This window comes from Miscanthus floridulus, chromosome 18, assembly GCF_019320115.1.
Source record: "Miscanthus floridulus cultivar M001 chromosome 18, ASM1932011v1, whole genome shotgun sequence".
Lineage (NCBI taxonomy): Eukaryota > Viridiplantae > Streptophyta > Magnoliopsida > Poales > Poaceae > Miscanthus > Miscanthus floridulus.
The window spans coordinates 17,871,111-17,898,499 of NC_089597.1; the positions used below are offsets into that span (position 1 = coordinate 17,871,111).

Sequence of the window (27,389 nt, forward strand, 5' to 3'; positions counted from 1 at the left end):
TCCATCCATGGTATGCTACAAGCTTTGCAGATCCTACTAAGGACCGAACGCGATGTTATGCAGATCCTCGAGGACCAAATCGGAGACCAGCGTGGTTTTTTTCATGTTAGCAGCCCAATAAAGTCAGTAGTATGTGGTACAATAATGTAAAGGCAGAGACTGCTTACACCAACCCAATCTTGCTTCTGTAGTTGCCATCATGTTACGCATAAGCATGTTTGACTTAGTAACTCCTATAGGTGCTTTGCAAAGTGGGAACTGACGTGTATTTCTTGTTGCTCATGATACCGCATTTTGTTGTCAACAGAAAGGTAAGAGTGCTAGCTGTATTTTCGCTGAATATCAACAATGGCCAATGAAATAGAAGCTTCCTAGAAGGTAAAGCATCGTCACATAACAACGCCCCCTCCCCACCCCCACCCCCACCTCCAAAAGAAAAACTATACAACATCCTCCCTCATCTGCACCACACAATATACCTTGAGATTGTGATAGTTTCCATCGATGCAAAACTTCCATTTCCATGGTACATTGCTCATCCTTCAACTTATACAACAACTGGGCCGTTTTAGTAAGAGCCTATGCGAGTTACAAAACTGTCCAGGGAACAAAATTCCTCTTATACAGCAACAGGCCGTCTGAGTGATGAGTATCTATATGTCAGCAACCTTGATGCCAACCTTGACGCCGTTTTTCTCTTGAAGACCAAATAGAGGGTCAGGAGAACGGATACGATAAGAAGATACAACCAGAGGTGAGCTTCTTCAACATGGAACAGCTTGGCATTGTCACAGTGGCAGCCCCCGACATTACGGGGCAGCTTCATCTGCCCATCAGTTCCGTCCGGGTCCAAAATGAAATCCAGGTTGACAGCTTCCTGCTCCAGCATGATGCGTGTAGATTTTTGCTGGAAGCCTTCCATTGATGCCACGACTGCCACGAATGACGGGCAGAAATGTCACTGATTTTATAGAGGGACAGTACAGTAGCAATGGTATGCATTTCAGGCTATTGATTTCATCTGTCTATCTAATGGGTGGTCAACTTTGTCTTACTACCAAAAAAAAGGATTTACCTTCACTCTGTTGCATATGGGATGATACACTAATGAAAAGAATGTACATAAATGCTGTGTTGCATATGGGATGATAAACTAATGAAAAGAATTTACCTTCATATGTCTCACCAGGCACAACAATTCGATGGTAATCTCCGAAAGTACTGCTCGCGCTTACCTATAGCCAAAAAAAGTTATGTAAGTCTGAAAACCCATATCAACAATCTATATTCATTTCTCAGTTCATCCATTCTAACATGACATAATTAACTAACCTTGGAATCAATGCCCTTTATCATCACTGAGCCAGGTATAGGCCTGCCAGTATCTGCTGCAAATATCCTTCCATGAACTCCTGACTAAAACTAGAGTCAATATGATGGAACAGCCAGATACACTCTGGTAACTCTTGCAGATAGAACAAAAAAGGGTAAACTCCCAGAAGCAGATAGAGGAACCACAAGGTTTCTCCAATTAATACAAGGCATAAAGTAAATCTGTGGGACTAAGAATGGATGGTGGCACCAGGGGGCACACTCAACAGAATTCCTCCAGTCCAAATAGAATTCCCTTTTTTTCCGTTTAAAGACAATGATAAGGATATCTTGTAATGCAATTGGAATAACTGCAATATTACTTGATAAACTCTGTTCTTACCAAATAAGAAGAAACACATCCCACAAAATCCTGGCTAAACAGACATGGTGAGAAGCTCTTTGGGGTATAGAACCCAAAAAAAACATACTGGTCAGAACTAGAGACAGTAGTGGCAAAAACATCATCCCAATGACCCAATTAGAAGAACAGCTATCCATCACAAACAGTGAAAGATTTGTTGAAAAAGGAAAGCAGGATAAGCTTCCTAGTGCTCATGCCATTGCAGTGACAGTGAATGCAATGAGAAACTCTAAGAAAAATTGGTTGGGCTTGTTCAGAACTCAGAGCAGCTTAGCCAAAATGGGGTACCCTGAACCAGCTGCTTTCCAAAAATTTGGTTGCCCTGCATTTTTAGTTATAGAAAATAAATGGATAGCTACAAACATTACTATGAACCAGTTACCAGTACATGATCCAGACCATGGTCTAAACATGAGCAACCATGTGCCTCAATTCACTAACCAACACCATTTCATTTCAATTAGTGCAAAAATCACCCTTTGCAGTGCATAAAGAGACTACTGTGGAAACATATTACCTTTATTAGGGTTGCAAGAAGATTGAGCATACTCATCCTGTTGTGTTCCCAGATGACAGGAAGCTGTAGCAAAATGATAGGATAAACAACAGAACAGAAAAATAATTATCAAATGCTCTGCGTCTGCAACAGTAGAAGTGGAACCTAACTAGATGCAAAGGTACCTCATCTGCTTTTGGCCACTTTGTGTCACTAATCTCCAGAGTTAACTCAAAGCAGCCTCCATGTATATAGTTCCAGTCCTGCATACCACCATATATTGGATACCTGAACCACAAGCAATGATGTTGTTTGATTCAAAGCCCATACATACACAACCTAGATAAAGAAAATCTCATATGCAGTATGAACTTGCTATTGTTTGTTTACCACAATGCTCCATTTGTTATCCCTCCTTCAAATTCTTTGCTCAAAGACATGTTGTAGTGGGACCGACTATACACAGATGCCATGTGCCGGAACGTCTTATCATCAGGACATCCGTAGTAGTGTTTGCTGTAAGAAGTCAAATCTTTGTTGAGAATGTTACAATGTGAAACCAAGCCACATTGGGCCCTAAAAACCAGTGGTGACAATCAGCAAATCAAAGAAAGCAACCACAGATAGAATTCAGAAAATAGGCTTATTATCACATCGTTGGATATTTTGAGAGAGGGAGACTTGATGGAGGATTAGGCGAGATACCCTGTGTGTGTGTGTAAATCCGGTTGTTTGTGGCAACACAGAATCACTCATAAACTCTACATTAATGGTTCACTTCACAGTACTTTATTAATCCAGCTGCTCCAGACGGTCAGGCATGAAGTTGATGGTAATATGTCCCGACACTTGACAGTCCTTGCCTTGAACACCTCCCCACCCTCCCACCCCACAACCCCCGCCCCGCGCACCCCCCCCCCCCCCCCCCCCCTGCCGCAAAATTTCGACTGCTCACCCAAACTCTTTAAATAAGTCAAACAGCCCCCACCTAATGAAACTTGAACGTTGTAATTTCGTTGCTGTCGTAATGAAATTCAGTGTTACCATGGTGGCAAAAAAATCACCACCTAATGATTTTTCTTCGCCATGTACACATTGTGTTGCTGGTGTAAATTTGCAAATTGATAGATGCCAACATACCTTATGATACAAAAGTAAATCAGTATTTGAACCAAAGTTTTAAATAGCGGGCTAAGCCCCTTAGCGATTGCCTCTCCCAAAGGCTAAGAAAGGCTATAGCGGGCTAAGCCATTTAGCGGCTGAGCAAAAAATATGTCAAACATCAGGTAATTTTACACATAACAAACATAGAAGATGAAGACATTACAAATACCAATTACCAAGTAACTAGGGACAGATAGTTCAAAGTCTTACTAACACATTAGATCACAGCTTCATATTTCATACATGATACATCATATATCACATAGACACATACACACATGAGTTCAAAGTTCATACAAAGTTGACAGACATTACACTGCATATCAACTAAACAGTGATAGATAGACAAACAAACATAAGGCATGGAGCCATAGGCCAGAGACCATAGTCTGATATATATCGGTACATCACACATGCATTTCAGCATCTGAATAGTTTGTTGTGCTCACCTAATCATCTTCAGTATCAGTAAATATCATAGCATCTTGATTTTCCTCTGATTCAGAAGTAGAGGCTTCATCAGAGATGCCACGGTCCTGAATTTATTCCTAGGGCGCACAGGCCTTTTCCTAAGCCAATCAGTTATTCAATTCACCATGAGAATGAGATGCAGCACTACGTCACTCACTACTCACTACCATTCACATCCAGCAGCCCAATACTTAAAGAACAGAGGAAAAATGAAAAGAGTTCGAAGAATCTTGCCCTTCTGGATGGGACTGGGACATGGTCGTCGCAGCAACAGCAGCAGGCGCTGCCACTTGCACTCCCGCGAGCTCGCCGCTTGCCGCTGCCCTTTGCAGTCGCTGCCACAGCAGCAGCCGGTGCCGTAGCTCGCCGCCGCCGCACTTACGACTCCCCTCGGCCGGTGCCGTAGCTCGCCGCCGCCGCACTTCCTACTCCCCTCGCCGGTATTACACCCTCGCCGCTCGCCGGTCACAGCAGCAACAGCATCCGGCGGCGCCGCCGCCAGCACTCACGCGAGCTCGGGAGGAACGGTGTCGAATGGCTAGGGTTATGCGTGTGACAGCTTCCCATCGGTAGATGTCCCAGGGATTTGGGCCTGCGCGTGATTTGGGCCGACAAAAATGAAAGCCCGCGCAGAATAGTGGCGCTAAATGAACCTTGATTTAGCGGAGATAGCGCGCTATTAGCCGCTAATAGCAGAAAAATTAATCTAGCGCTAAAACTGCCGTAGCTTAGCCTCGGACCTCCTGAACCGCTAAATAGCGCTATAGCGCCGGGGGGATTTTTCCCCACGGTTTTTACAACAACAACAACAACAACAAAGCCTTTAAGTCCCAAACAAGTTGGGATAGGCTAGAGTTGAAACCCAGCAGAAGCAATCAAGGTTCAGGCACGTGAATAGCTGTCTTCCAAGCACTCCTATCTAAGGCTAAGTCTTTGGGTATATTCCATCCTTTCAAGTCTCCTTTTATTGCCTCTACCCAAGTCAACTTCGGTCTTTCTCTGCCTCTCTTCACGTTACTATCCTGGCTTAGGATTCCACTACGCACCGGTACCTCTGGAGGTCTCTGTTGGACATGTCCAAACCATCTCACCCGGTGTTGGACAAGCTTTTCTTCAATTGGTGCTACGTATATCATTGTTCCGAACTCGATCTCTTCTTGTATGACCGCAAATCCAACGCAACATACGCATTTCCGCGACACTTATCTGTTGAACATGTCGTATTTTCGTAGGCCAACATTCTGCACCATACAACATAGCAGGTCTAATCGCCGTCCTATAAAACTTGCCTTTTAGCTTCTGTGTACCCTTTTGTCACATAGGACACCAGATGCTTGCCGCCACTTCATCCACCCTGCTTTGATTCTATGGCTAACATCTTCATCAATATCCCTGTCTCCCAACGGTTTTTGCTCAAAAAAAAAATAGCGCTATAGCGGCCGCTAAATCCCGCTATTTTGAACTTTGATTTGAACAGGGAGAAGCAAATATAATATTTTCCTTAGTGGGTGAACTGTCCCAGTTTAAATAGTTTGGCAGAGCAAAATGAGTCAAAATTTTGTTTAGGTGTCAAGAGGACAAAGTGATAGTAAAACAGACCATTTTCATACAAAGAATGAAAATGCAACCAACAGCAGCAACATCTTATTAGAATTGATTAAGGCACCTACTTGCGATCCAAACTTCAAATAACCGTTAGCACCATGGGAAGATAGTGAAAGAATTAAAAGAAGGCAAACACAACAATCTATTGTGCATAAGCTACCACAATTTTTGGGCAATACTTCATGAAAAGCTTGTCAGACTTTCTACATATTTAAAAGTTTTAGAGAGAACACTATTAATTGAGATACTTGAAAAAATGAATGTAAGTAATTAAGTAGAAGAAGAAAACACCTTGTGTCTCTAGTTCCATCCCAAGGATAGTTGGCAACAAGAGCCCCCTGAAAAACCAAATCAAATAAGAGAAAACCATAGGACCTCATTTCAACAAGTGATATTATAACCACAGTAGATGAGAATAGTTACCCCGTGCAAGCTAGCAGAAGCCGTGAAGTGTTCTTGCTTTACCCAATTCATAATGGCTCTAGTTTCAGGCTGTCTGTAGTCAATATCGTTGTTAACGGAGAAGAACTGTCAATTTCGGCTAGTGTCAATTGAATGGCTACAAGGAAAAAGGAAGTACAAAAAAGGGAAGTAGATGCTTCCATAAGGAAAAGAGGTGCAACATAAAGTACTCACTTGGTCAGGAAAATCCCTGTTGAGATCAATATTGTTTGCATTACCACGCCATCTAAGAGCAAATCCATCAGGGTTCATTGTCGGAAGTATATGAAGGTGCATGTTCTCAACAATGAGAGTTGCCTACAGAAATTAGTTCAACTGCTGACATTTCCATATACAGTTAACCATTTTCACAGATTAGTGAAAATATGTTCTGCTATACATCATAGTTACATGGAACACCGGATCTTAATGTTTTATTGTAAACTAAGTAAAAACAGAATCCTTTAGAATTTCATCTCATACTTCATATTTTGAATAACTTTCATGTGTTATTGTATTTGTACCAAAATTATGATATCATCAGAACACCAACTCAAAAAATACTGGAAGTAGTTATCACAAAGCTAAAAATTGCAAGAGGTTCGCTATTGGTAAACTGCAGGGTGACCAAAGAGCAAGTAACAACAGAGGAACGTTGCTTACCAGTGAATCCTTCAGATAGTTATCACACAGCCAATTTGCAAGATGCATAAGAACCTCTCTTCCAACAGGCTCGTCACCATGAACATTTCCAATGAACTGCATGTGTAGCACAAATTAAATCACATATAAATTCTTGCTATCTTCAATACTGAGATTAGGATAAACAACCTAGAGAATTCATCATCGGTTTCATTTGAATAAGAACATAAGAAGTTATTAGCTCCAGCAACAGAGCAAGTCAGCAGAATAATTGTCAATGTACTTTGTTGCAGGAAAACCATGTGTTTAAGCATGGATCTAGTATAGGAATTCAGCTTAGTAATTGTCAATATGGCATTACTTGATTGCATGTTTGCCACTCAGAAAAATGTGTTAAGTGTGAGCCTACATAGGTAACATTTCTGTTCTCAAGATGTGGGGAAAAGAGTTAGTCCCCGATGAATTAACAAGAGTGAAAAAAGAAAGAAAGGGTATGGCATCATGGAAGTCGAATTCAAGAAATTGATGTAATGAGATGATCATCACAGGAAATCTCCAACCAGGAGTTTATTACCATTCTCCAAATTACGTAAAAGGAAAGCCCCACTCAATAGCGTTAAATAAAATGGTACCACAAACCTTGAATGCTGGTTCAGCTTCTCTTTGCCTGGGCTTGTCCGATATTTCAATCACCCACTACAAGAAAAATCGGAAGTGTTCCCCAGTATGTAAATTTGACACTAAGAGAAACATACAAAAATGTACATCCATTTAAGTTACATACCAATTGAAAATGATTCACACTCTTTCCAATGCTGATAACAGGTTTGTGTTATCCCTCAAAGAGAGAAGAAACAAAAGGTAAGTGAAGTGTGAACAGATGAGAATACTGGAGGGCAGGAAATAAAGGAAGAAATAAGTAATACACTTAAAAACTGTGATAATCAAGGAAAATATCGAAGTTGCATAACAAACAAACAGAATAAAGAGATTGAAACCACATTATTCTGTTATTTATGAAATGCTTAAAAAGGGCTAATCATGGACAATGAACATGGAACAATTCAACAATCTGAAGTAAAACAGAACTATACATGTATCCTATGCATATAATTATGTTTCTAAGTTGGCATTTCATGATTGATTTTCTTTTGAAAGCGACATTTTTTTATTTTAGCCTTTTGCTTTTACCTATCAAGATAACTGCATATGCATCGTTGATTCTCTCATGATTGATAATGATTTTGAATTCTACAATATACCATATATGACTACCCACCAATGATGCAGGCATTTAGATGTCTTTAAAAACTGATGGTCTTAAAAGTTTGTTTAGAAGCTCCAAATGTAATGATCACAAAGAAGTAAAACATTATACATCATGTACCTGTACACCCTGGAGATATTAGAACAACGACTTCCAAAGGCATGTACAGCAGCCTCAAGCTCAGCATTGCTCATGTATCCACGGACCATCTCTTCTCTAAATGCATTTCAAAACCATACACAGCAGAGTCAACCAATAACATCATGAGACTGAGACACACATTTTTTCTTTTTATATATAAAAAAACTTAAAAGATCTAATTCTAAACATACGTGATCTGAGGCGGCTTATCTTCAAGAAGTTTACGTGAAAATGGCTCATGAGCCCCATCATCTGCACACGGTGGACAAACAAAATAATAGATACGTCAGTAACTGCATAGTGAAAATAGGTATGTATAGGTAGAAACATACATCAGTTTATTGTGGAATATGTCTAATCAAACAGATAGACGCTGAGGTTAGTCAAGAACTCAAGATAAGAATAACTTGATCAGATCAGAGAAGGGCATGGGTATGAATCTGTTTTGGATGGAGCGTGGACAAAACAAGCTACTACAAAACTCCAGCTTGTTGATTAATCAAGCCATTACAAAAATGTATACCATTGTTTTAATAATAAGCTAAATACATAATAGGCCGTAGTCTTCATTTTTCAACAGTCAACACACACATCACGTATTGAAGAGCATGGAATTTTTATAATTCTAGCTCATCCCCGGCATCACTGTGCGTGCACCGACTCCGTTCATCCCCAATCAGCGATGGTGCTACCAAAATGACTTGTATTGAATCCGAGGCACTAGAAATCCATCAAAAAAAAATCCTATAAACCCCCACCAAAACGAAACGAGCTGCCGGATCCGTAGTGCCCGAAGCTCCTAAGTGGGACACGGAACCCACCGCTTCACACGATGGGGAACGGTTATAAGTTCCAACCGGCATCATCGCCCCCGTTGCAATGCATATCCAACCCCGACATCACAGAGGGGAAGAGGAGGGAGAGACCTAACGGATCGTGGCCGCCTCTCGCGGCGGCCTGCGTGGGAAGCGACGCGAAGGCGCTGAGCACGAGGAGGATGACGACGGGCTGGAGGTGCGAGATCGCCATGGGCGCGGGAGGACGCCGCCCGCGGGAACAGGAGAGGTGGGGGCTGGCCGGCTGGGGAGCGACTGAGCGAGGCCGCTGGACGCCTGCGTTTGACTAGTCCGTTCGGGCCAAGCGCAGCAGTTGAGCGGCGACCCGGACACGGCCAGTAACTAACTGGTGGCCGAGAGCCCAAGGGGAAGCAGAATCCGCTTCCGACGGAGATTCCAAAATCGTCACGCCAATCGCTAGCAAAAATTTTTATTTTGTTTTTCTTAACTTGTGTGTTTGGAGCTAAACGATGCTCTCTGCCACAAGGGGCGTTCATTTCAGGATGGAAAGGACAACCAGCCTAACAAGGGGTTCATTTCAGGATGAAAAGGACAACCAAGGCAGGCACGAGCACGATCGCCCGAAACTCCAAAACCATGAGATATCTTTATTCAATTCAACTCCTTTTATTTTATTACATGTACCACATTGTTTCAGTGACCAATTGATGTGTATGATCTATTGTGTTTGCTCAAAACCATTATCTAAGACAAAATGGAGTGTAACGTGACACGGCAGATTATCAAGTCAGCAGCAGAAACTGGGTTCAGCAAGGTGCTCAAGGATGCTTCTCCTCCATCAATCAATCAACAAATACAAAATGGCGGCTCTACTGGGTTGCTATGGGAAATTCGTCGGCACCAGCTGACTGAGAATCCTTGTGCATATCACCACAGTCCACAACTTCCAGCACAAGGCTCAGCACTCAGCTCATAGGTCAGCAGGACAAGGCTGCAGTGCTTCGGCCTTTTCGGTCCCTGGTAAACTTTTTAACAGGCGCAGGCACCATTATGTACTCAATGGAATAATTGTGTTAGGACCTGTGATAGGAGATAACTCATGAGATTCAACTCTAGAAACTACTGACGGTTTATAACATAATGATATGCACAACAGATAAATAACAACTCACCTGTCAGAAGACTAGCAGAGGTTGCTAGTCATCACCACACAGCTACTTTCAAAATTAGGACAGCTACAAAAACTACAATTGCAGTGGATCCCATCTATTTTGAATTGGAGACCTTCAGTAGCTCATGGAATGCTTCCTGAGGAATGTCGACAGATCCCACACGTTTCATGCGCTTTTTGCCTTCCTTTTGCTTCTCTAACAACTTCTTCTTCCGAGTAATATCACCACCATAGCACTTTGCCAGAACATTCTTCCTCATTGCTGACAGGCTGAAAATGGTTAAAGAGAGCAGATAAGCAAAACCTGTGTGACAGCAACATATTATTCTACTCTTTTACCTCCCATCTACATGGCTTTTCAGATACAGTAAGTTAACCTGATAATGAATGATGTATTTAGTTATTCATACTGTGCCTAAGAACAATGCCACTAAAACTAGGACAGCTTCCTACAGGTTGAAACCTAAACCTTTCAGATATGCTTCAACCAGATAGGGCAAGACTGGAGGTGATTTCCCAAGGCTTTCTTTTTCTCAAACGCGTGATTTCCCAAGGCTGATTGGTAGTAATTTTATATTAACTGAACAGGTACATCTTTTAGGCCAACAGAATGGTTTAGTTGGAAAGTTTTTTAAACCCTTTCCACCTGTTGTAGAAATTTTGCTAGTTTATTACAGAAAATGCTCAAGACTACTGTCTTGAATGTTCTGGATGAATGGATAGCAGCTTCAAAGATCTTACGTTTCCCTTGCAATAACCTTTGAACCAATTGCTGCTTGTATGGTGATCTCAAACATTTGCCTGCATGAAAAGAATGAAATAAATTATGCTAGGCGGCACAAATATAAATCATGTCGCAATTCAACATGAGACCATAGCAAAATTCACCAAAGAAACTGCTCTAATATTTATTCTCATTTGCAAGTCCATTCCCTTTGCAGCTAATTGCACTTTTGTAGTGTAATTAATATTGACCCAAAAGTAATGTATTCAAACAGATGCTCATATCTCAAGCACAGTACACATGTTCAAGAAAAGGAGGTTGATGAATACCTTTCTATAAATTTCTTGAGCTTCTCCACTAATTCTTTTCCAACCCGCTGAGCCTTCTGGTTATGCACTATAGTTGTCATAGCATCAACAGGTTGACCATTAAGAAGGATGTCCAACTTAACTAGATCAGATTGTTGGTATCTGTCAAAGAGAAAAGGGGAATAAATTAATGATAAACTACATAAATTTCTGGTATATTTTTCTTCTCGTATCATCTATTATAACTTGGAACAGATTTTTGTAAGCCACTTAAAGAGTAATTTTCACAAAAATGATGATGGATGCATTACTTAATAAGTTAATATAAGTCAAAAAATCCCAGATCTGATCAAAAGAATGTTTCCAAAACCTTGTATACACAAGACAAGTGCTCTCTATGTATGTAATCACTAGTCATAGGCTAGATTCAAAAAAGGAAACTCAATTCAGAAAGGTGTACTAACACCTTCAGAATATAAAGGACTCCAAATAAAAAATAATGATGATGATGAAAGCATACGAGGAAGTGAAATAAAAAACATGATATTTTTCTCATCTGTAAGTTCCAGAAATTAAAAAAAAAAAGGTGTAGCCAGACCATGCCTTGTTATTCATTCACAACAGGACTTACTCAGAATCTTCATAGTCAAAAGTAGCATAGCCAGACGTAATGCCCTTCAACTCATTGTAGAAGTCCACAATTATCTCCTTCAATGGTAACCGGTACTTCAACAGTGCCCTTTGGCTGCATAAAAAATAGCCATATGAATAAAAAGCAAAAAGAATAGACGAGCACTTAAGCAAAACTGAGAGATCTGGAAGCAAAAAAGGTTTACGCATCGATAAATGTATATTCTAGCTGTTCGCCCCTTCTTTCTGAACAAAGCATAATGACAGGCCCAACATACCTGAAAAGGTGATTGAGCATGATAACAATTTTCTACTTGTAATGCTCAAATATTGAAATAAAAATGTAGAAAACAGGTAAGAAAGGAAGCAGGTCTTACTCACTAGGGATAATGATTGTTGCAATAACTGTGGGCTCCCAACAGGCTGCTACACGCTTTCCAGGATTCGAAGCCAAAGCAGCAGGGTTCTTAACTTGCACCTTGCTGATAAAATAACCTAATAGTTTTAGTATCCTACCAGAAAACCGAGCTAGCAAATACAATTGTGAGTGCACACCTTCCATCACCATATTCAAAAATATAAGGTACGGTTGGTATGGTCGATATGACTTGAGCTCCATATTCCTAAATAAACACAGTGACAATCAGAACCTCAAGGCAATTTAAAGGTCACACAAATTATTTCGACTATATCACATCTTATAATTTCCTCTTTTTTGCCATCATATTCCAATTTTCCCCCCTTATATGTTCAAATGAATGGAAGAGTTTCTAGGCTGACACAGGTAACCAATGTACTTAAAACTAGTCAAATATAGGACCGTTAACCTCATGAAAAAAAAGATATTCTCTAGTTTTTTCTGCAAAAATATTTCATGCTTCTAAAGGCAGCACCTCAAAGTTACAAATTTCATTGAGATACTAGCATAACAATTAGGAATGAAGCTCTTTAATTAATTTTCCAACATCAATTGATGTATTGTGTGTCCTGAGTACAAATTATGCAACAGCAAAAAATGAACATATCAAAATTATGCAAAAAGAACTATACTTGCTCAAGCCGTTGATGGAATACATCCATGTGTAGCAATCCTAGGAAGCCACATCTGTAAAGCAGTCATAGAAAAAGTAAAAAACAGATTACAGCATGTCCCACACTCAGTGTATTGAAAACAACAGAAACAAACTAGTTCACATGTAAATCTGGTATGGTGGTACCTGAATCCCATGCCAAGTGCATTGCTTGTCTCCTTTGTAACAGAGACACTGGCATCATCACATGTTAGTTTCTCAATCGCATGGCTAAGAGCTTCAAAGTCAGAACCATCAGCAGGATAGAGACCAGAGAAGACCATGTGTTTCGCAGGCTTGAAACCTGAAAGGCTATTCTGTATGATGTCGCATGCAACCAAAAACGAAAGAAAGGGGATATGAAACAATGCTATGGGACTGCAATAAATCATGTGTGTTCTTTTCAGGCCAAATCAGACAAAATGAAAAGTGAAAAATGCAGACGAGGCCATAAAAATGTTTCAGGAATGGGATTCCATACCAGGAAGTGGCTCAACAGTACTCTTTGCCTGGTGAAGGGTATCACCAATGCGTGCTTCTTTAGTTGAACGCATTCCACTAATAACATATCCAACTTGTCCAGTGTAGAGAACTCCAGTAGGTGTAAGCTCAGGGTGCATAATGCCGACATCAAGAACTTCATATGCACGGCCAGTTGCAGCTGAAGCAATCTTATCACCTTTACGCAGAGCACCATCAACAATAGCAACATGGCAAATCACTCCTTTGTATTCATCATAGTAGGAATCCAAAAGCAACATCCGTACAGGTGCATCACATTTCCCAGGTGGGGAAGGTATGCGTTCAATAACAGCAGGCAATACCTGTTCAAGGCCTTTACCAGTCTTGGCAGAAGTAAGCAGAGCTTCACTTGGATCAATGTCAAACAACCTCTTCAATTGATCCTTTACATTATCTGGATCAGCAGTCGGCTGATCAATCTTGTTAATCACAGGAATGATACTCAAATTTGATTCGAAGGCAAGGTAAAAGTTTGCTATTGTTTGAGCTTGTACCCCCTGTGCTGCATCAACTACTAAAAGAGCACCCTGGCAAGCTGCAAGGGACCTGGATACCTCATAGCTGAAATCCACATGGCCTGGCGTATCAATCAGATTAAGCAAATATTTTGGCATATCTGAGTCCTGAGATGCAGTAACATGCCTATAGAACATAGTTGCTGTTTGTGCTTTGACTGTAATCCCCCTTTCTCTCTCAACCTGGTCCCCACATAGATAAATGTTACAACAGAAGACACACAATATCAAACTAGACATCAAGGACTAATCCAATATCAAATCAGTTTTCTGAAAGTAATGCCCAAATCAGAGTATAAGGAAAAGGGAGTTGAGGTTGTGAAAATACACTCTTCATGAAATGTAGTTGAATCACATAATATTACAACCTAAAAAGTTGTACTATCTCAAATTCTGAAAGTTTAAAAGATGAATCCAGCAACTCTATTTGCATTCTTTGGAATAAAAAATAGAACTATTCATTTTTGGGATCTGATAACCCTCAGATGCATGACCTGGCACGCTAAAAATGGCTTCTCATACTGATAACTGCTATACTCCCTCAGATCACAAATACTTGACGCATTTTACTTTGCACGGCTTCAATGTGTATCTTTGACCGCTAATTTCTTCTAGAATATATTCTTAAAATCCTTCAATATAAGATATTTTGCTAAGTATTTTGACAACAAGTTGACCAAATCTTGTCAAATGTATAAGACATTTGGCATTTAACTTGCACGCTTCCACACTAAATAATGTAATTGTAATTGATGTTTGCAGTTTTAAATATTTGACCAATCTTATCCTAAACAATAAGTTTATGTGACCGGAGGTAGAAAGAGTTTTTACTGTAGGTAAGATAAATACAGTAACTACAGGATACGAAGTCACAGAATGTGGAAAGAAATTGTAGAAGTTTCAGTCATGAAGCTACTAGCAGTATAGGCATCAACTGATATGGAATTAGCGTAACATTGTGCCCGCAAATAGACCTTGACACTTACTGGCAGTGCAATGGTAAAATCTCAAAAGGCCAAAAGGTAACAACTATTTATAAAACCAATTCAGACATCAATGCAGTTCCAGAATCTTATCACGAAAACAGTATGGAAATGGTGGCCTAACTGACTGATCACCTCTCACCATCTGATAGTTGAGCAGTAAAGGGCCAACATTTTACTTATTTCTCTAACTTATCGAACAAGAAGGAGAGTGAGCGGGAAGAATTAGCGTCGCACTTGCAGCTTGTCGAGGTACTGGGGCTGCCCATGGCCCTTATGGATGGTGCCGGTGAGCTCCAGCAGCCGGTCGGCCAGCGTCGACTTGCCGTGGTCGACGTGCGCGATGATCGAGAAGTTCCGGACCCGCTCCGGCGGGTACAGCGCCAGCTCCGACCCGGACACCGCGCCGCGCGCGCCGTGCTCCGGCGACGCCTGCGACGACAGGAGGCGCTCGGGCTGCTGGAGCGCACTGCGGGAGAACGCGGGGGCAGCGGCGAGGTGCCGGGAAATTCGGCGAGCGGATCGCCGGAGCGCGGCGGCGCCGGCCATTCCGAGCCGCGGGAGGGACCGGCCAGCGGCGGGAGCTAGGGTTCTGGGAGGGATTAGGCGGAAAAGGCAGATTGGTTGCGTGGAACCGGTCTATGGGTGTGTGGCTGACGTGGCAATTTGGTCCCATAATTAATTGCAAAAGTCAGTTTGATGTTGTTTTCCGGCCTCTGCGTGCGCGCGACCAAACAGAATTAAAAGTTTCAGTTTGTGGCTGAAAAAACAAAAACTAGTAAAAAGCTAACAATTTTTTGAGCACAAGGCACAAATTCAAATAGCAAAAGCTAAACATTAAACCTTTTAAAAGACAATTCATCAACATTTGTATCTTTAAATAAGTTTATTATCAAAACATATTTTATAATTAATCTAGTGATATTCGTTACATGTCATAAATATTTAGTCAAACATGAGATTGTTTGACTTGTCAGAAAAGGAGATTTATATGTTTTATGGAGGGGGTATTTTTTCTCTATTTTTAAAATTACACAGTACAACGTAGACGCCCACAACACGCACGCACATTCACCCTTATGAACACACGTACGCAAACCCTACCCCTATGAGCACCTCCGAAGGGCTGAGCCAGCATATCTTGAAATTCATGAAGTCACCACAAGCGCCGCCTCGCTGTCGAGGGGACATCGCCTACCACTAAATGCATAACGCTGTTAAATCCTGAAATAAATCCAAAAAAATACGAGCACCTGTGCCAAGTCGAGAATTTAAATCCGGATGGACAGATTCCACCACAAGAAACCTATAACCAATTAATCTACGATCAGTTCGCATGGATGGAGTATTTGCTAGCATATTTAGAAAGTAAAAACTTTTAGAGTATTGGCAGTGGCAGAGCTTGAGTGAAATCTCTTTTAAAGGCCCAAGGGTAAATTGGAGGGACCACTAACGATGCACAAATGATATTAGCCATGGTATGGTACATGATATGGTGATTAAGAATTTTGAGAAGCTAGGGGGCTGTGGCCCAATTTAGTCTATTGGGCATAGCTTGTTGTTGCTGCTGCAATTTCGTAACTACCAACCATTGTCGCATCAACAGTTAATAGTGTAGCTATCTAGAAAGTATCCCCCATTTCAAATTATAAGATTTAGATATACACAATGTAGATACATAGTAAAAGTATTGGATATGGAAAAGACAAAACGTCTTACAATTTGGAGCGGATGACAAAGCCTTTGTCATGTGAGGATTGATGGTAGCCATCTTAGTGTCTCGTTGTCAGTTAGTTTGGTGTAGTTTCAACTACTAACACATTAGAAATACATATAAACCCTTTTGTATGTTTATGTGATGTCAACTGCTAGCACAACTAGAAAAAACATATAAACCCTTTTGTATGTTCATGTCATGCCAAACTCTCACCCTCTCACCCTTTTAGGCCCAAGGTTCTCTCCAAAACTATGATATGGATTCTTGACCAATTGGAGCATGGTAGTGGCTTGTTTGAAAATTAGTTCTTTTAATCTCAATTGCAAAAGAAAGATGCCTTTGCAGGCCGTAACATGGATATAATTGCAAAAAGGCCACAAGATCCACATGTTTAATACTTAATAGAGTGTTTGGATTTCTTTTGAACCAAGGACATCGAACATGGTAATACATTCACACTATACTAAGGCTCTTTTTGTATATCTTTGCATTTTTTTTTCAAATTCTAGTTCTTTCTTTATATAAATGTTTTTAAACACTGCTCCTGTATCTCAATGTCTGATTTATTATTGTTTTTCATGCAACATACAATTTTTCCATTGACTGGCTATAAAAAAATATGAATTGTTTCTTTAAAATGTACTAGTTGATTATGTAAGGTTGCTGTCTAAAAATTCCTAATATATCTACTCCTTTTTCTAATGGATAAAATTATACAATCGTTTCACTAGTTTGTTGTATTCGGTCTAGTGGAAGAGCCTAATTAGAGAGGAGAGATAACTCTTATACAGTACTAAGAAGCCAAAATGAAGTTATCATGTACACATGGTATTAGCAAAAACGAAAAAGATATATGTGCACCTACTGAGTCAAACTACTCCCTCACATAAAAAATATACTCTCTCCGCGTCAAAAATATGCAACTATGGGATTTAAACAAGTCAAACTAACATAACTTAACTTTATATTAAATAATATTAACATTTACGTCTCTAACTAGGTCTGCTACGAATATATATTTCATGATTAATTCAATAATATTTATTTTGAATCATGAATATTGATATTTTTTTTATTATTTTGGTCAAACTTTAAATCGTTACATTTTTTATGGATGGAGGAAGCGTTATATTTCTGGCTATATGATCATGTACTTGGGCTATAATTGTTTATAAGAAGATAAAGTTATGATGTCTAATGAATGTATATATACGGTTGCGCAAATGTTACTCCTGACAAACAAATTATTGTCAAAGTTTTAATTTTTCTATCCTTATACCAATTTTTTTTTTTAAATTTTCTACCATGTTTCTGCCAAAGGGTTAGCGCCACATCCCCTTTCTCTGTGTCATGGGAAGGATCCAATCACCAATCAAACATTCACGCTGTCAACACCATCGTTCATCCCCAACCACTTACCATCTCACAAGCCATTCCAAACGCTCGGCATGTGTGTCAACTGCCAGAAGCCACGCATGCGTCCATGTCCATCCATGCACGCGCAAAGGGCAACTCCTGTCCCACCAAGCCCGTACGTCCAGCAGCTCTTGCCTGCCGGGGTGCCAGGGACGCGGACGCTCGCCGCCAAACCCGGCGAGCGGCTGCGCGCAGCAGCCGCGCGCGGATCACGGCGAGACGCACTTCCGCCTCCCCACCGCGCGCTATAAGAGGACCGACCACAAGCGCTCCACCGCGCCGGCTCCCTCCCTCTCCTCCACCTCGCCTATGTCCGCTCACCCGGGAGGGCTCAGCATCCTTTGGAAGAAGTAACACTTCTCCCTGAGGCCTGAGCCACTCACCGCGGTGAGCCAATAAGCCGGCGCACGTCGCCCCCGGGGCTCACGCTCACCGTCGATCGAGCCCCAACCCATTTAATAATTATATTGAGCAGCTAGAATCGATCATTAGAAATGGCGAGCTCCGCCGTCGTGAGGAGCCCCCTGTCCATCCTCTTCTACATCCTCGCCGCCGTGGCTGCCACCGCCGCCGCGGAGACGCCGACGACCGACGCCGCCATCGACAAGGCGTACGCGCAGCTCGTCAACGTCACCGCCAACCAGGAGTACTGGGCGGAGCGCGCCGAGGTGGCGCACGCGTACAACCGCGCGGCGTACGTGAGCGACCCAGTCGCCGTCATGGAGCGCTTCAACGACGGCGTGCGCAGGGCGACGGCGACGTCGACGCGGTCCCGGTCCCTGGCGCACAAGGCGCGGGGCCCCTGCTCGGCGACCAACCCGATCGACCAGTGCTGGCGGTGCCGCGGCGACTGGGCGCGCAACCGCAAGCGCCTCGCCAGGTGCGCCATGGGCTTCGGCCACAGGGCCACGGGCGGGCTCGCCGGCAGGATCTACGTGGTGACCGACCCCCGCGACGACCCCGCCAACCTCGTCGTCCCCAGGAAGGGCACGCTCCGGTACGCCGTGATCCAGGACCGCCCGCTGTGGATCACGTTCGCGCGCGGCATGGTGATCAACCTCTGCAAGGAGCTGATCGTCAGCAGCGACAAGACCATCGACGGTCGCGGCGCGCAGGTGCACATCATGGGCGCGCAGATCACGCTGCAGAACGTGCACAACGTGATCCTCCACAACCTGCACATCCACGACGCCGTCCCGCGCGGCGGCGGCGTGATCAGGGACTCGAAGCACCACTCGGGCGTCCGCGGGGAGAGCGACGGCGACGGCATCTCCGTGATGGGGTCCAGCGACATCTGGATCGACCACGTGTCGATGCGCAGCTGCGCCGACGGGCTGGTGGACGTGGTGGACGGCTCCACCGCCGTGACCATCTCCAACGGCCACTTCACCAAGCACGACCACGTGATGCTGTTCGGGGCCAGCGACAACGCCGTCAAGGACAAGATGATGCAGGTCACCGTGGCGTTCAACCACTTCGGCAAGGGGCTGGTGCAGCGGATGCCCCGCTGCCGCTACGGCTTCTTCCACGTGGTGAACAACGACTACACGCACTGGCTCATGTACGCCATCGGCGGCAGCCAGAACCCCACCATCATCAGCCAGGGGAACCGCTTCCGCGCCGTCGACGGCGGGAACTTCAAGGAGGTGACCAAGCGGGAGTACACGCCGTACAGCCAGTACAAGGACTGGGTGTGGAAGTCGCAGGACGACCTGTTCCTCAACGGGGCCTTCTTCAACCAGTCCGGCGGCCAGAACGAGCGCCGGTTCGACAGGCTCGACCTCATCCAGGCCAAGGGCGGCCAGTACGCCGAGTCGCTCACCAGGTACGCCGGCGCGCTCAACTGCCGCGTCGGCAAGAAGTGCTAGGGCGGCCCTGTGCATGCTAGATTATTGCTTTGATTGGGGATCGACCGGGCGATCGATGCTTCGATGCAGGCACAGGGAGGCGTAACTCGAATGCAAGGTTGTGTTGTGTATAACTCTTGTATTTTGGAAATGCCATCTGTAATGGCGAACGACTTCGTGAGACCCAGCCCATTGGCCCAAGTTGGGCCGGACTGAATCCGGGTACTGTAGCACGGAGGCTGCAACTGCAGAGAACACTGTACCGTCGAAGTTAATTTATAAGTTCACACAACCACCACCAGCTTAAATAGTCAGGCCAAGGACGCGTAATAATCTTCGGTTAATCATTTTGCGTGAAGCGAGGATGAAAACGTAAGCGGATTGCTACGTAGGTGAGGCCCACCCCTATGCCGTGCGGCGGGCCTGGGGTATTACAAATGGTATTCAGAGCCAACTCTCGCGGTTTCACAGACGTATGGCTCGGGAGCTCGGACAGGCTGCGCATGGCTCTGCAAGAGCATGGCACATGGGCCGAGGAGCTGGGAATACGGACATGGGCCAAGAGAGTCGATCCTGAGCATTTGTCCCATATGGGTAAGCTGGTTCGATAGTTCGACGAGGACCTTGAATCCATTGAGGGTGGGTGGATGTGAGACCCAGCCCATTATTTTGGGCCAAGGTGGGCCGGACCGAATCCGGTACTGCAGCGCCGAGTACTGTAGTTGCGGAAAACACTGCAGCCGCCCCCGTGAAATCTTTGAATTCTGAGTTCGCCGAACCAGTTTAAATAACCAGGCCAAGGGCGCGTAATAACCTTTGGTTAACTGTTTTGCGCGAAGCGAGGACGAAAACGCAAAAAGGTTGCTACGTAGGTGAGGCCCACACCTCGATAGAGTGAGGTCTGTGCTATGTGCGGGGCCTGAGGTGTTACAGATATGTCAATCACGATTCGGTCTTTCGCTTCCTTGGCGACTGAGCAACCGGATGGATTTGACTATTTGAGGCAAGGACTTGCACAAACTTGAGAGGCCAAGACACCAAGCCCTCGTTTAGTTGGGCCGATTCGGCGCCGGCAAATTCACAGCAGCGCACTGTAGTACACTGTAGCATTTCGTTTGTATTTGGTAATAATTGTCCAATCGTTGACTAATTAGGCTCAAAACGTTCGTCTCGCAAAGTACAACCAAACTGTGCAATTAGTTTTTGATTTCGTCAACATTTAGTACTCCATGCATATACCGCAAGTTTGATGTGATGGAGAATCTTCTTTTTACATAGTGCCAAAGTTTAGATTTTGGTGAAACTAAACACGCCCGTCCAAACATTTCAGTGTCTTCGTTATGCTCTGTTGCTGACAGTGACAGCTGTGGAAAAGACAGAATACCGTTGTTTTCAAGTGTGAGAACTGAGAGCCCCAGTAATTCGCCACGTGCTACATTTATGCGACGAAAGTCAGCTCTGGGGCTGCCTCTTATCAAGAAGACGCCCACATTTGTGATGTTTGGTGTACATTTTTTTTCCTTGGCAATGTAACCCTTCATCACTTTTGAATCATGTAAACTTTCAAATCACTACAGGCCGTTTTGGGTCACTGCAATGAAAACTGAATACCTCCCCTCTCCTGTTGGGGGTAAAAAAAAGAGAAGAGTTGAAAGTTTTCTTGAAAATATAACATTTTTTTCACTCGAGACAATGTTTTTATCGGCCGGAAGCACACATCACAAAAAAAAGCAGCATCTTTGCCAAGTCTTATTAAGCATAACTAATGCCTGGTCTTCTTCTTGGGATGTGAATTCCTTTTTGTTCTCGAGGACGCCTTGCGCGACAATGGTTGGCGCTTGTTCCTCTTCTTCAGCTTCGCCTTCTTTTGTTTCTTATATTCACTGTCAGGGTCTACAAAGTCTTCATCACTATCAGCTTCAACCGGAACGAAACCATCCTCTGGTTCCTGATTGTTGCCATCCTCTTCATCTGAGCTCAAGACCAAATCCTCAACCCGATCCTCCTCAGCACGCGTGCCCTTAAACCCGGCTTGATCCGCTTCTTTTTTTCATCCGGAACAGTATTTTTCTCTCACAAATTCCTCCAGAATTCCTTCAAACCATCCAAATTCCTCCACAACCGTACCAGCCGAACATCCCCGACATCATCATCCTCTCGGGGTCGCTTTTTATTCTCCTTTGGGGTTCTGCGCACCGAACAATGGTATGATAATGTGTTTTCCACAGCAAGTAAAAATGGGAAAAAGAGGGAAGGAAGAACATACTTGGGTTTCTTATTTTCAGCCAACCAGTTCTTACTGAAAGCAATAGTGCCTTCGTCATTGTCCTGCTCATCCTGTTGCTTCTGCGCTTCTGATAAACTCCGTGAGAAGGTTGAGGACTCAGCCCCCACACACTGGTTGGCAACAAGGAATTAGTGAACCCAATGCCATTAATCAGTATGCACTTCTGTCCTTACAAGATAATCATGATACATATGTTGTTGTGGTTTGTACAGACTACAAAAATGTATAGCGCGCGGCTAGATAATATAACACAAGTCGCACCTAACTAAATCACAGAGGATACTTGTTTGTGATATGAACTTAGCTGATAGATGGAACTAACCTGGTCTCGTCCAGAGCATCCATTCTATCCTGCGCTCTCTGGTGTAGAGTAGCAACATATTTTGAGAGAGGACTGCAACGTTCTTCCTTTTCGGTCTGTTGGGGAATGATTGCTAAAGTTCATTAAATGACACAAGAATGATAGTATAGAAATAAATAATGTGCAAAAGGCGGGAATGATCGCTAAAGTTCACAAAATGAGTAAATGACAGAGGAATGATAGTATAGAAATAAATAATGTGCGTTCCCAAAAAAAACGAAGAAGAAATAAATAACGTGCAAAAAGCAAAGCCACAAAGTCAGAACTCATGCCTGCAGAAATGACTCTACAGCTGGGTCATTGGGTGAAAATGCAATCCCCACGCGTTTTGACTTAATGAACTTGACATTGGCCTCTATCTGAAATCAGACATGATGATAGACATTAGCATAGGTGCAATGGATCAAATACTGTAATTCAAACTACACGTGCTTGGCAAACCTGATTGATAAGATCCTTCATCTCTTTCCTAAATCTGTCAGCTTTAATGGTTTTGCAAAAGTTTCGGAGCCGAACAAGTGGAATAAAGGGCATCTCAAAGAAGGCAATGGAGTAGCTCCATTGGGCCAAATGTTTAGCCAGCTCATCGACCACAGAATAAATGCAAGCTTCCTAAAAGGCACGTGTCTTTACTGTTTTCTTGTCCACCTGCCAAGAAAAGAGAACTGTTACAAGCTTCTCCAAAAGGCGTGTTCCATAGCAAAATGATCTATTGGAAGAAAACAAACCTGTTTAACACTGAACAAATTCACAGCTTTGCCTACACCTCCGTCTGGACGTCCTCTAAGTTCTTTCATTTCAAGCATATCAAGCAGCAGGGAGGACACATGAATGAAGGTACCAGTGGCTTCAGCGATACGATTAAGGCCTTGTTTAGTTCCACCCTAAATTCCCAAAAAGTGCTACAGTACTTATCACATCGAATGTTTGCGGCCCGTGTATGGAGCATTAAATGTAGACGAAAAAAAAACTAACTGCACAGTTTGGTGGGAAATTGCGAGACGAACGTTTTGAGCCTAATTAGTCCATGATTGAACACTAATTGCCAAATAAAAACGAAAAGTGCTACAGTAACCCTAAATTCCAACTTTCTGAAACTAAACACGCGCTAAGCATTCTGACACACCTAAGGCGCACAGGGAAGTAACGTGCGCTAGGTACAAGGCATGCCACACCATGTATTATTTGGGTCAACGGATAAGCTAGAGGTCGGAATTCTTCCTTAGAACTACATCCGCACACAACACTGGTCCAAAGCTCAAGGCAGAATATGTATTGCCAATCATAAATTTTTTGGTAAGATTTCTGCAGAAGAAAAATGCCAACTCTTTAGCAGCCAGCAACAGAAAACTGCAAGTGTTGGACAACAAAAGGTTTACTATTAACACTGAGGGGGGGAAATAGCATTTTGTAAAGGTGAGATTTTCTCAACAAAAGAGGTGCAAGAATAAGGGGATTTACTGTATTGGAGAAGAATAAGGGAGTTACTTAAGCTCTGAATGTATTTCAAAGCTTATACAGTACCAGTGTAGGTATTTGAGTGGCAGTATGAATAATACCTCCACTTGTTTTTTCGACGATTTGCTACTTTCTTTCTGCCTTTTGTCCTTTGCTGACTTTCAAAACAAAACAAGAGGCAAATATCTCACTGTCAGGTCATAGGTAGACAACAAAGTTCCAGTACATGGCAATGAGTTCAATGGATACCTTTGGCCCCCTTTCAGTAAGAACTGCTCTTAGGATAACCCCCAGTTGACGGATGAAAACAAAAGCATGCTGATACGCACTTTGTGGATCCAGACTATACAATTCTCTGACACAATTTCCAAGGAATTGAATGTGTTGCAGTTTTGATCCACTGATAGATTTGGACAGTTTGCAGTTCACCAAATAAGCCTTTATAGATACCCTTGAGGCACGTATCAAGGCAATCTGAACCTACTTGAATGCACAAGTCTCGAAGGAACATAAAAGAAACAAGAGGCATTGCACCTCGTCCTCTAGCCCAGATATGGAGCAGAGCCTACAATTGAAGCATGCAAACAGAAGTAAATAACAAACTTGGTAGATGGACAGCAGAGCAATGCTGAAAGTAAGGTGGAGCAGAAATTGTAACCTACGCACCTTTTTTTTTTTTTTTGAACGTACTGGCAGGAGCTCTGCCTTTCAATTAAGATAGGGTAAGAAAGTTTATGTACAAACAAAGGCAAACGAGGTTATGGTTCCCCCCCCCCCCCCCCCCCTAAGCATGTGAGGTCCTTTATCCTTGCGGCACCGTTTCACTCATATTGTCGAAAATTCTCCTATTTCTCTCTTTCCATATATTCCAAAAGGTGTAGATAGCTACCCCGTTAAGCCTCCCACGCTCAGATCTTGGCACTTTTGCTGCCGCGTCTTCCCACCATGACTTGATATGGGTGGGGTTTGTATGTTGCTGTTGTTGGATTTGAGTGAAGTTTTCCCACGTGAGGATTTGATCCCAAACCGCCTTTGCAAAAGGGCAACAAAGGCATAGGTGGAGGCTTGTCTCTAAGGGTCCGTTGCACATCACGCACTGTTGTTGGTGTGGCCACCCTCTCTTTTGTAGGTTTTGTGCCGTTAGAATTTTGTCTTGTACTAAGATCCATGCGAAGATCTTGCATCTGTTCTCCACATGCACTTTCCAAATCAAGTCCGTACCAAAGGGGAGGAGCGAACCTCTGAATTGTATTCTGTAGGCCGATCGGGTGGAGTAATTCCCATCGTTGGTCCAACGCCAGGTGATGGTGTCCTGGACACCCTGTTGCAGGTGCACATCCTGTATACGTATCCAGAGGGACACAAACTCCTCTATGTGGATGGCCGAGGTGATTTTCCTTCCAAGTTTATGCATCCAATTGTTGTTCCGGAGCTCTTGCTGCACCGTTCGGTCCTCAGGAGCGACGGGAAAGCTACCAGAAAAACAGCTGATGCTCTGACACGGTGTATAGTAAATGCTATCATTTGCTCATCGGTCATCTCTGTTATCATATGAAGCGCATTGGCAAGATAGATCCTCATAAGATTACCATGTCTCTTCCATGGCTTACTCAGCATCAGCTCACTGATTGCCTCTTTCTTCCCTCCAAAGCTTGGGGCACCAAGTAACTGACGGAGGACACTATCCATGTGTTTCAAAACAAAGTGCATAACTTTATCAAGTACGCTACCAGACACGACACTGAACTTCGGAGTTGAATTGTCCCCATGATCTTCACCATAATGGCAGGCTCTGCGAAAAGCTTGAAGAATAGAACGGATAGAACCTATCTTCTCATTCTCTACTCCATCGCACCAGGAATCAACCATTTCCATTGTAATAGGTTTCACATGCTTCAGTTCCTCTTTAGATACAGATTCCTCCTCGCCATCAACCCCAGTTTCCTGGTCATCCTAAATGTAATATTGAACAATGACTCCACTCTCATCATTGTAGTATAGAAAACTCACAAAAAGGGACCAACTTACCTCGATTTCATCATCATCATCATCAAATCCCAACAAATCTATATCAAACTGTTCTAAATATTTATAGAACTCAGGATCCTACATCAAATCAAAGAAGTACATAAGCCTAAAAACAACCAACATTGATATGGTGGCATGCAGCACAGGAGCAGACAGACAGAAACTAGAAAGGGGAGGAATACTTACTTCTAAGAACAAAGTATAGCACCTTGTGGGCCTTAGGCTAAACTGTGCAACCATAGTTCACATAGTTCAGGAATTAAGCAACAAATATCATAAGCGGAACACCATTACTAGACAAAAAAAAAAATCTACCAGAGAATATGTTTCTAACCAATGAATGTAAATTGAGCAAGTAAGAGCAAGGAAAGTTATACCAGGGAATAAGAGTAACCAAATGTTATGAGCCTATGATGCTATGACAATGCCATTTCCACAATCTTTGAGTGGTGCAGGCGAAAATTCAAGCCATAAAGTAGAGTGTAAGTTCAAGGGATCACTTATTGGAGGATGCATGAGGTTAAATCTAATGCAACAGCAGTATAGGTCAAAACAGTTATTATGTGGCATTCCTTACTCAAATTTGCAGCATAACTACCATTACAGTATGGTTAAATTGGGAATGAAACAAACATAGAAAAACATCATTGCTCTACACAACTGTCCACCTCTCAACTTATCTCAACTTATCTCTATAACACAGTAGGCGAAAAACATCATTACACTAATACTCTTTTGCAACCAGTCACTTTATAGCCTACTCTGAAATACCTACTAGCTGCAGTTTCAAATACTACATTAACTCAGCAGATTGCAGCCAATTTCGGAATCTGAATCAATTAAACTAGTTACTGTCCACAATGGCAACCGCACAATTTACGCTCAATAACAACGGATTACAAAACTTATATTCCACTCAATTGACAGCGAAGAGAAACCGGAGGCGACAGGGACGAACCTTTTTTGCTGCAGCCGCTTGAGCTGCTCCACGTGCTGCTTGGCCTTTTTCTTCGAGCTTCCACCACCACCCTCCTCCTCACTATCATCCATGAACTCCTCGTCATCCTCGTCCGAGACGGGCAAGTCCACTGATCCCCCGCCAAAACCACAGCGGGAGGAGAAGAGAACCAATCAAAATCCATCCCGAGTAAAACAAGCGCAAGAGAATAGAGTAGTAGCCCATAGAAATGCGGCTGGATGAGGAGCCCACCGTATTCGTCAGACATGGCGACAACCGCCGGCGGCGCTCTAGTTCAAGGGGAGGCGGCGGCGGCAGAGGGCGGAATCGCGGAGAGGACGGTTCGGTGGCGTTTCGCGTTGGGGGTTCGCCGCCGGTTCGGGAGTCGCTCGCTAGGAAGCGGCCTGCGGGCACTGACTGGGCTGGACGACGCTGGGCGTCGGCCGTCGGGGAGGCTAGCTGGGCTGCTCCCAAAGAATTCTTTTTTTGTTTTTATCATTGCTCCAAGAATTCTGGGCGACGCCACGGGCTGCGCTGCATGCAAGACCGGGTGCGGTGGACGGGAACTACGAGGTACCGAACACGTACGGGCTTGAGAGTGAGAGGCAGTGCCGGCCCTAGGGCGTCGAGGGCCC

At 43.4% G+C, this 27,389-nt stretch overlaps 3 protein-coding genes and 1 pseudogene across 3 annotated transcripts; 1 reads left to right on the top strand and 3 right to left on the bottom strand.

Moving 5' to 3' along the window:
• Window positions 1–447: 447 nt before the first annotated feature.
• Window positions 448–9,220, bottom strand: LOC136522134 (carboxypeptidase SOL1-like). Its single transcript, XM_066515921.1, has 15 exons — window positions 8,889–9,220; window positions 8,154–8,214; window positions 7,942–8,037; window positions 7,339–7,369; window positions 7,194–7,250; window positions 6,576–6,671; window positions 6,108–6,230; window positions 5,895–5,999; window positions 5,763–5,809; window positions 2,622–2,747; window positions 2,417–2,519; window positions 2,253–2,315; window positions 1,333–1,416; window positions 1,172–1,235; window positions 448–933 (listed from the first exon to the last, which is right to left on the bottom strand). The coding sequence occupies exons 1-15, from the start codon at window positions 8,989–8,991 to the stop codon at window positions 620–622; spliced, it is 1,473 nt and encodes a 490-aa protein (XP_066372018.1). The 5' UTR covers window positions 8,992–9,220; the 3' UTR covers window positions 448–619.
• Window positions 9,221–9,373: 153 nt separating this feature from the next.
• Window positions 9,374–15,275, bottom strand: LOC136522133 (translation factor GUF1 homolog, mitochondrial-like). The gene is made up of 12 exons (XM_066515920.1): window positions 14,920–15,275; window positions 13,144–13,882; window positions 12,810–12,966; window positions 12,643–12,697; window positions 12,148–12,215; window positions 11,970–12,074; window positions 11,799–11,870; window positions 11,594–11,707; window positions 10,984–11,124; window positions 10,672–10,731; window positions 9,932–10,200; window positions 9,374–9,839 (listed from the first exon to the last, which is right to left on the bottom strand). The coding sequence occupies exons 1-11, from the start codon at window positions 15,229–15,231 to the stop codon at window positions 10,026–10,028; spliced, it is 1,998 nt and encodes a 665-aa protein (XP_066372017.1). The 5' UTR covers window positions 15,232–15,275; the 3' UTR covers window positions 9,374–9,839; window positions 9,932–10,025.
• Window positions 15,276–18,098: 2,823 nt separating this feature from the next.
• LOC136522135 (pectate lyase-like) lies at window positions 18,099–19,954 on the top strand. Its single transcript, XM_066515922.1, has one exon. It carries the CDS (start codon window positions 18,310–18,312, stop codon window positions 19,681–19,683), a length of 1,374 nt encoding a protein of 457 aa, XP_066372019.1. The 5' UTR covers window positions 18,099–18,309; the 3' UTR covers window positions 19,684–19,954.
• Window positions 19,955–21,342: 1,388 nt separating this feature from the next.
• On the bottom strand, window positions 21,343–27,158 carry LOC136523374 (nucleolar complex protein 2 homolog; annotated as a pseudogene).
• Between the last annotated feature and the right edge of the window lie 231 nt (window positions 27,159–27,389).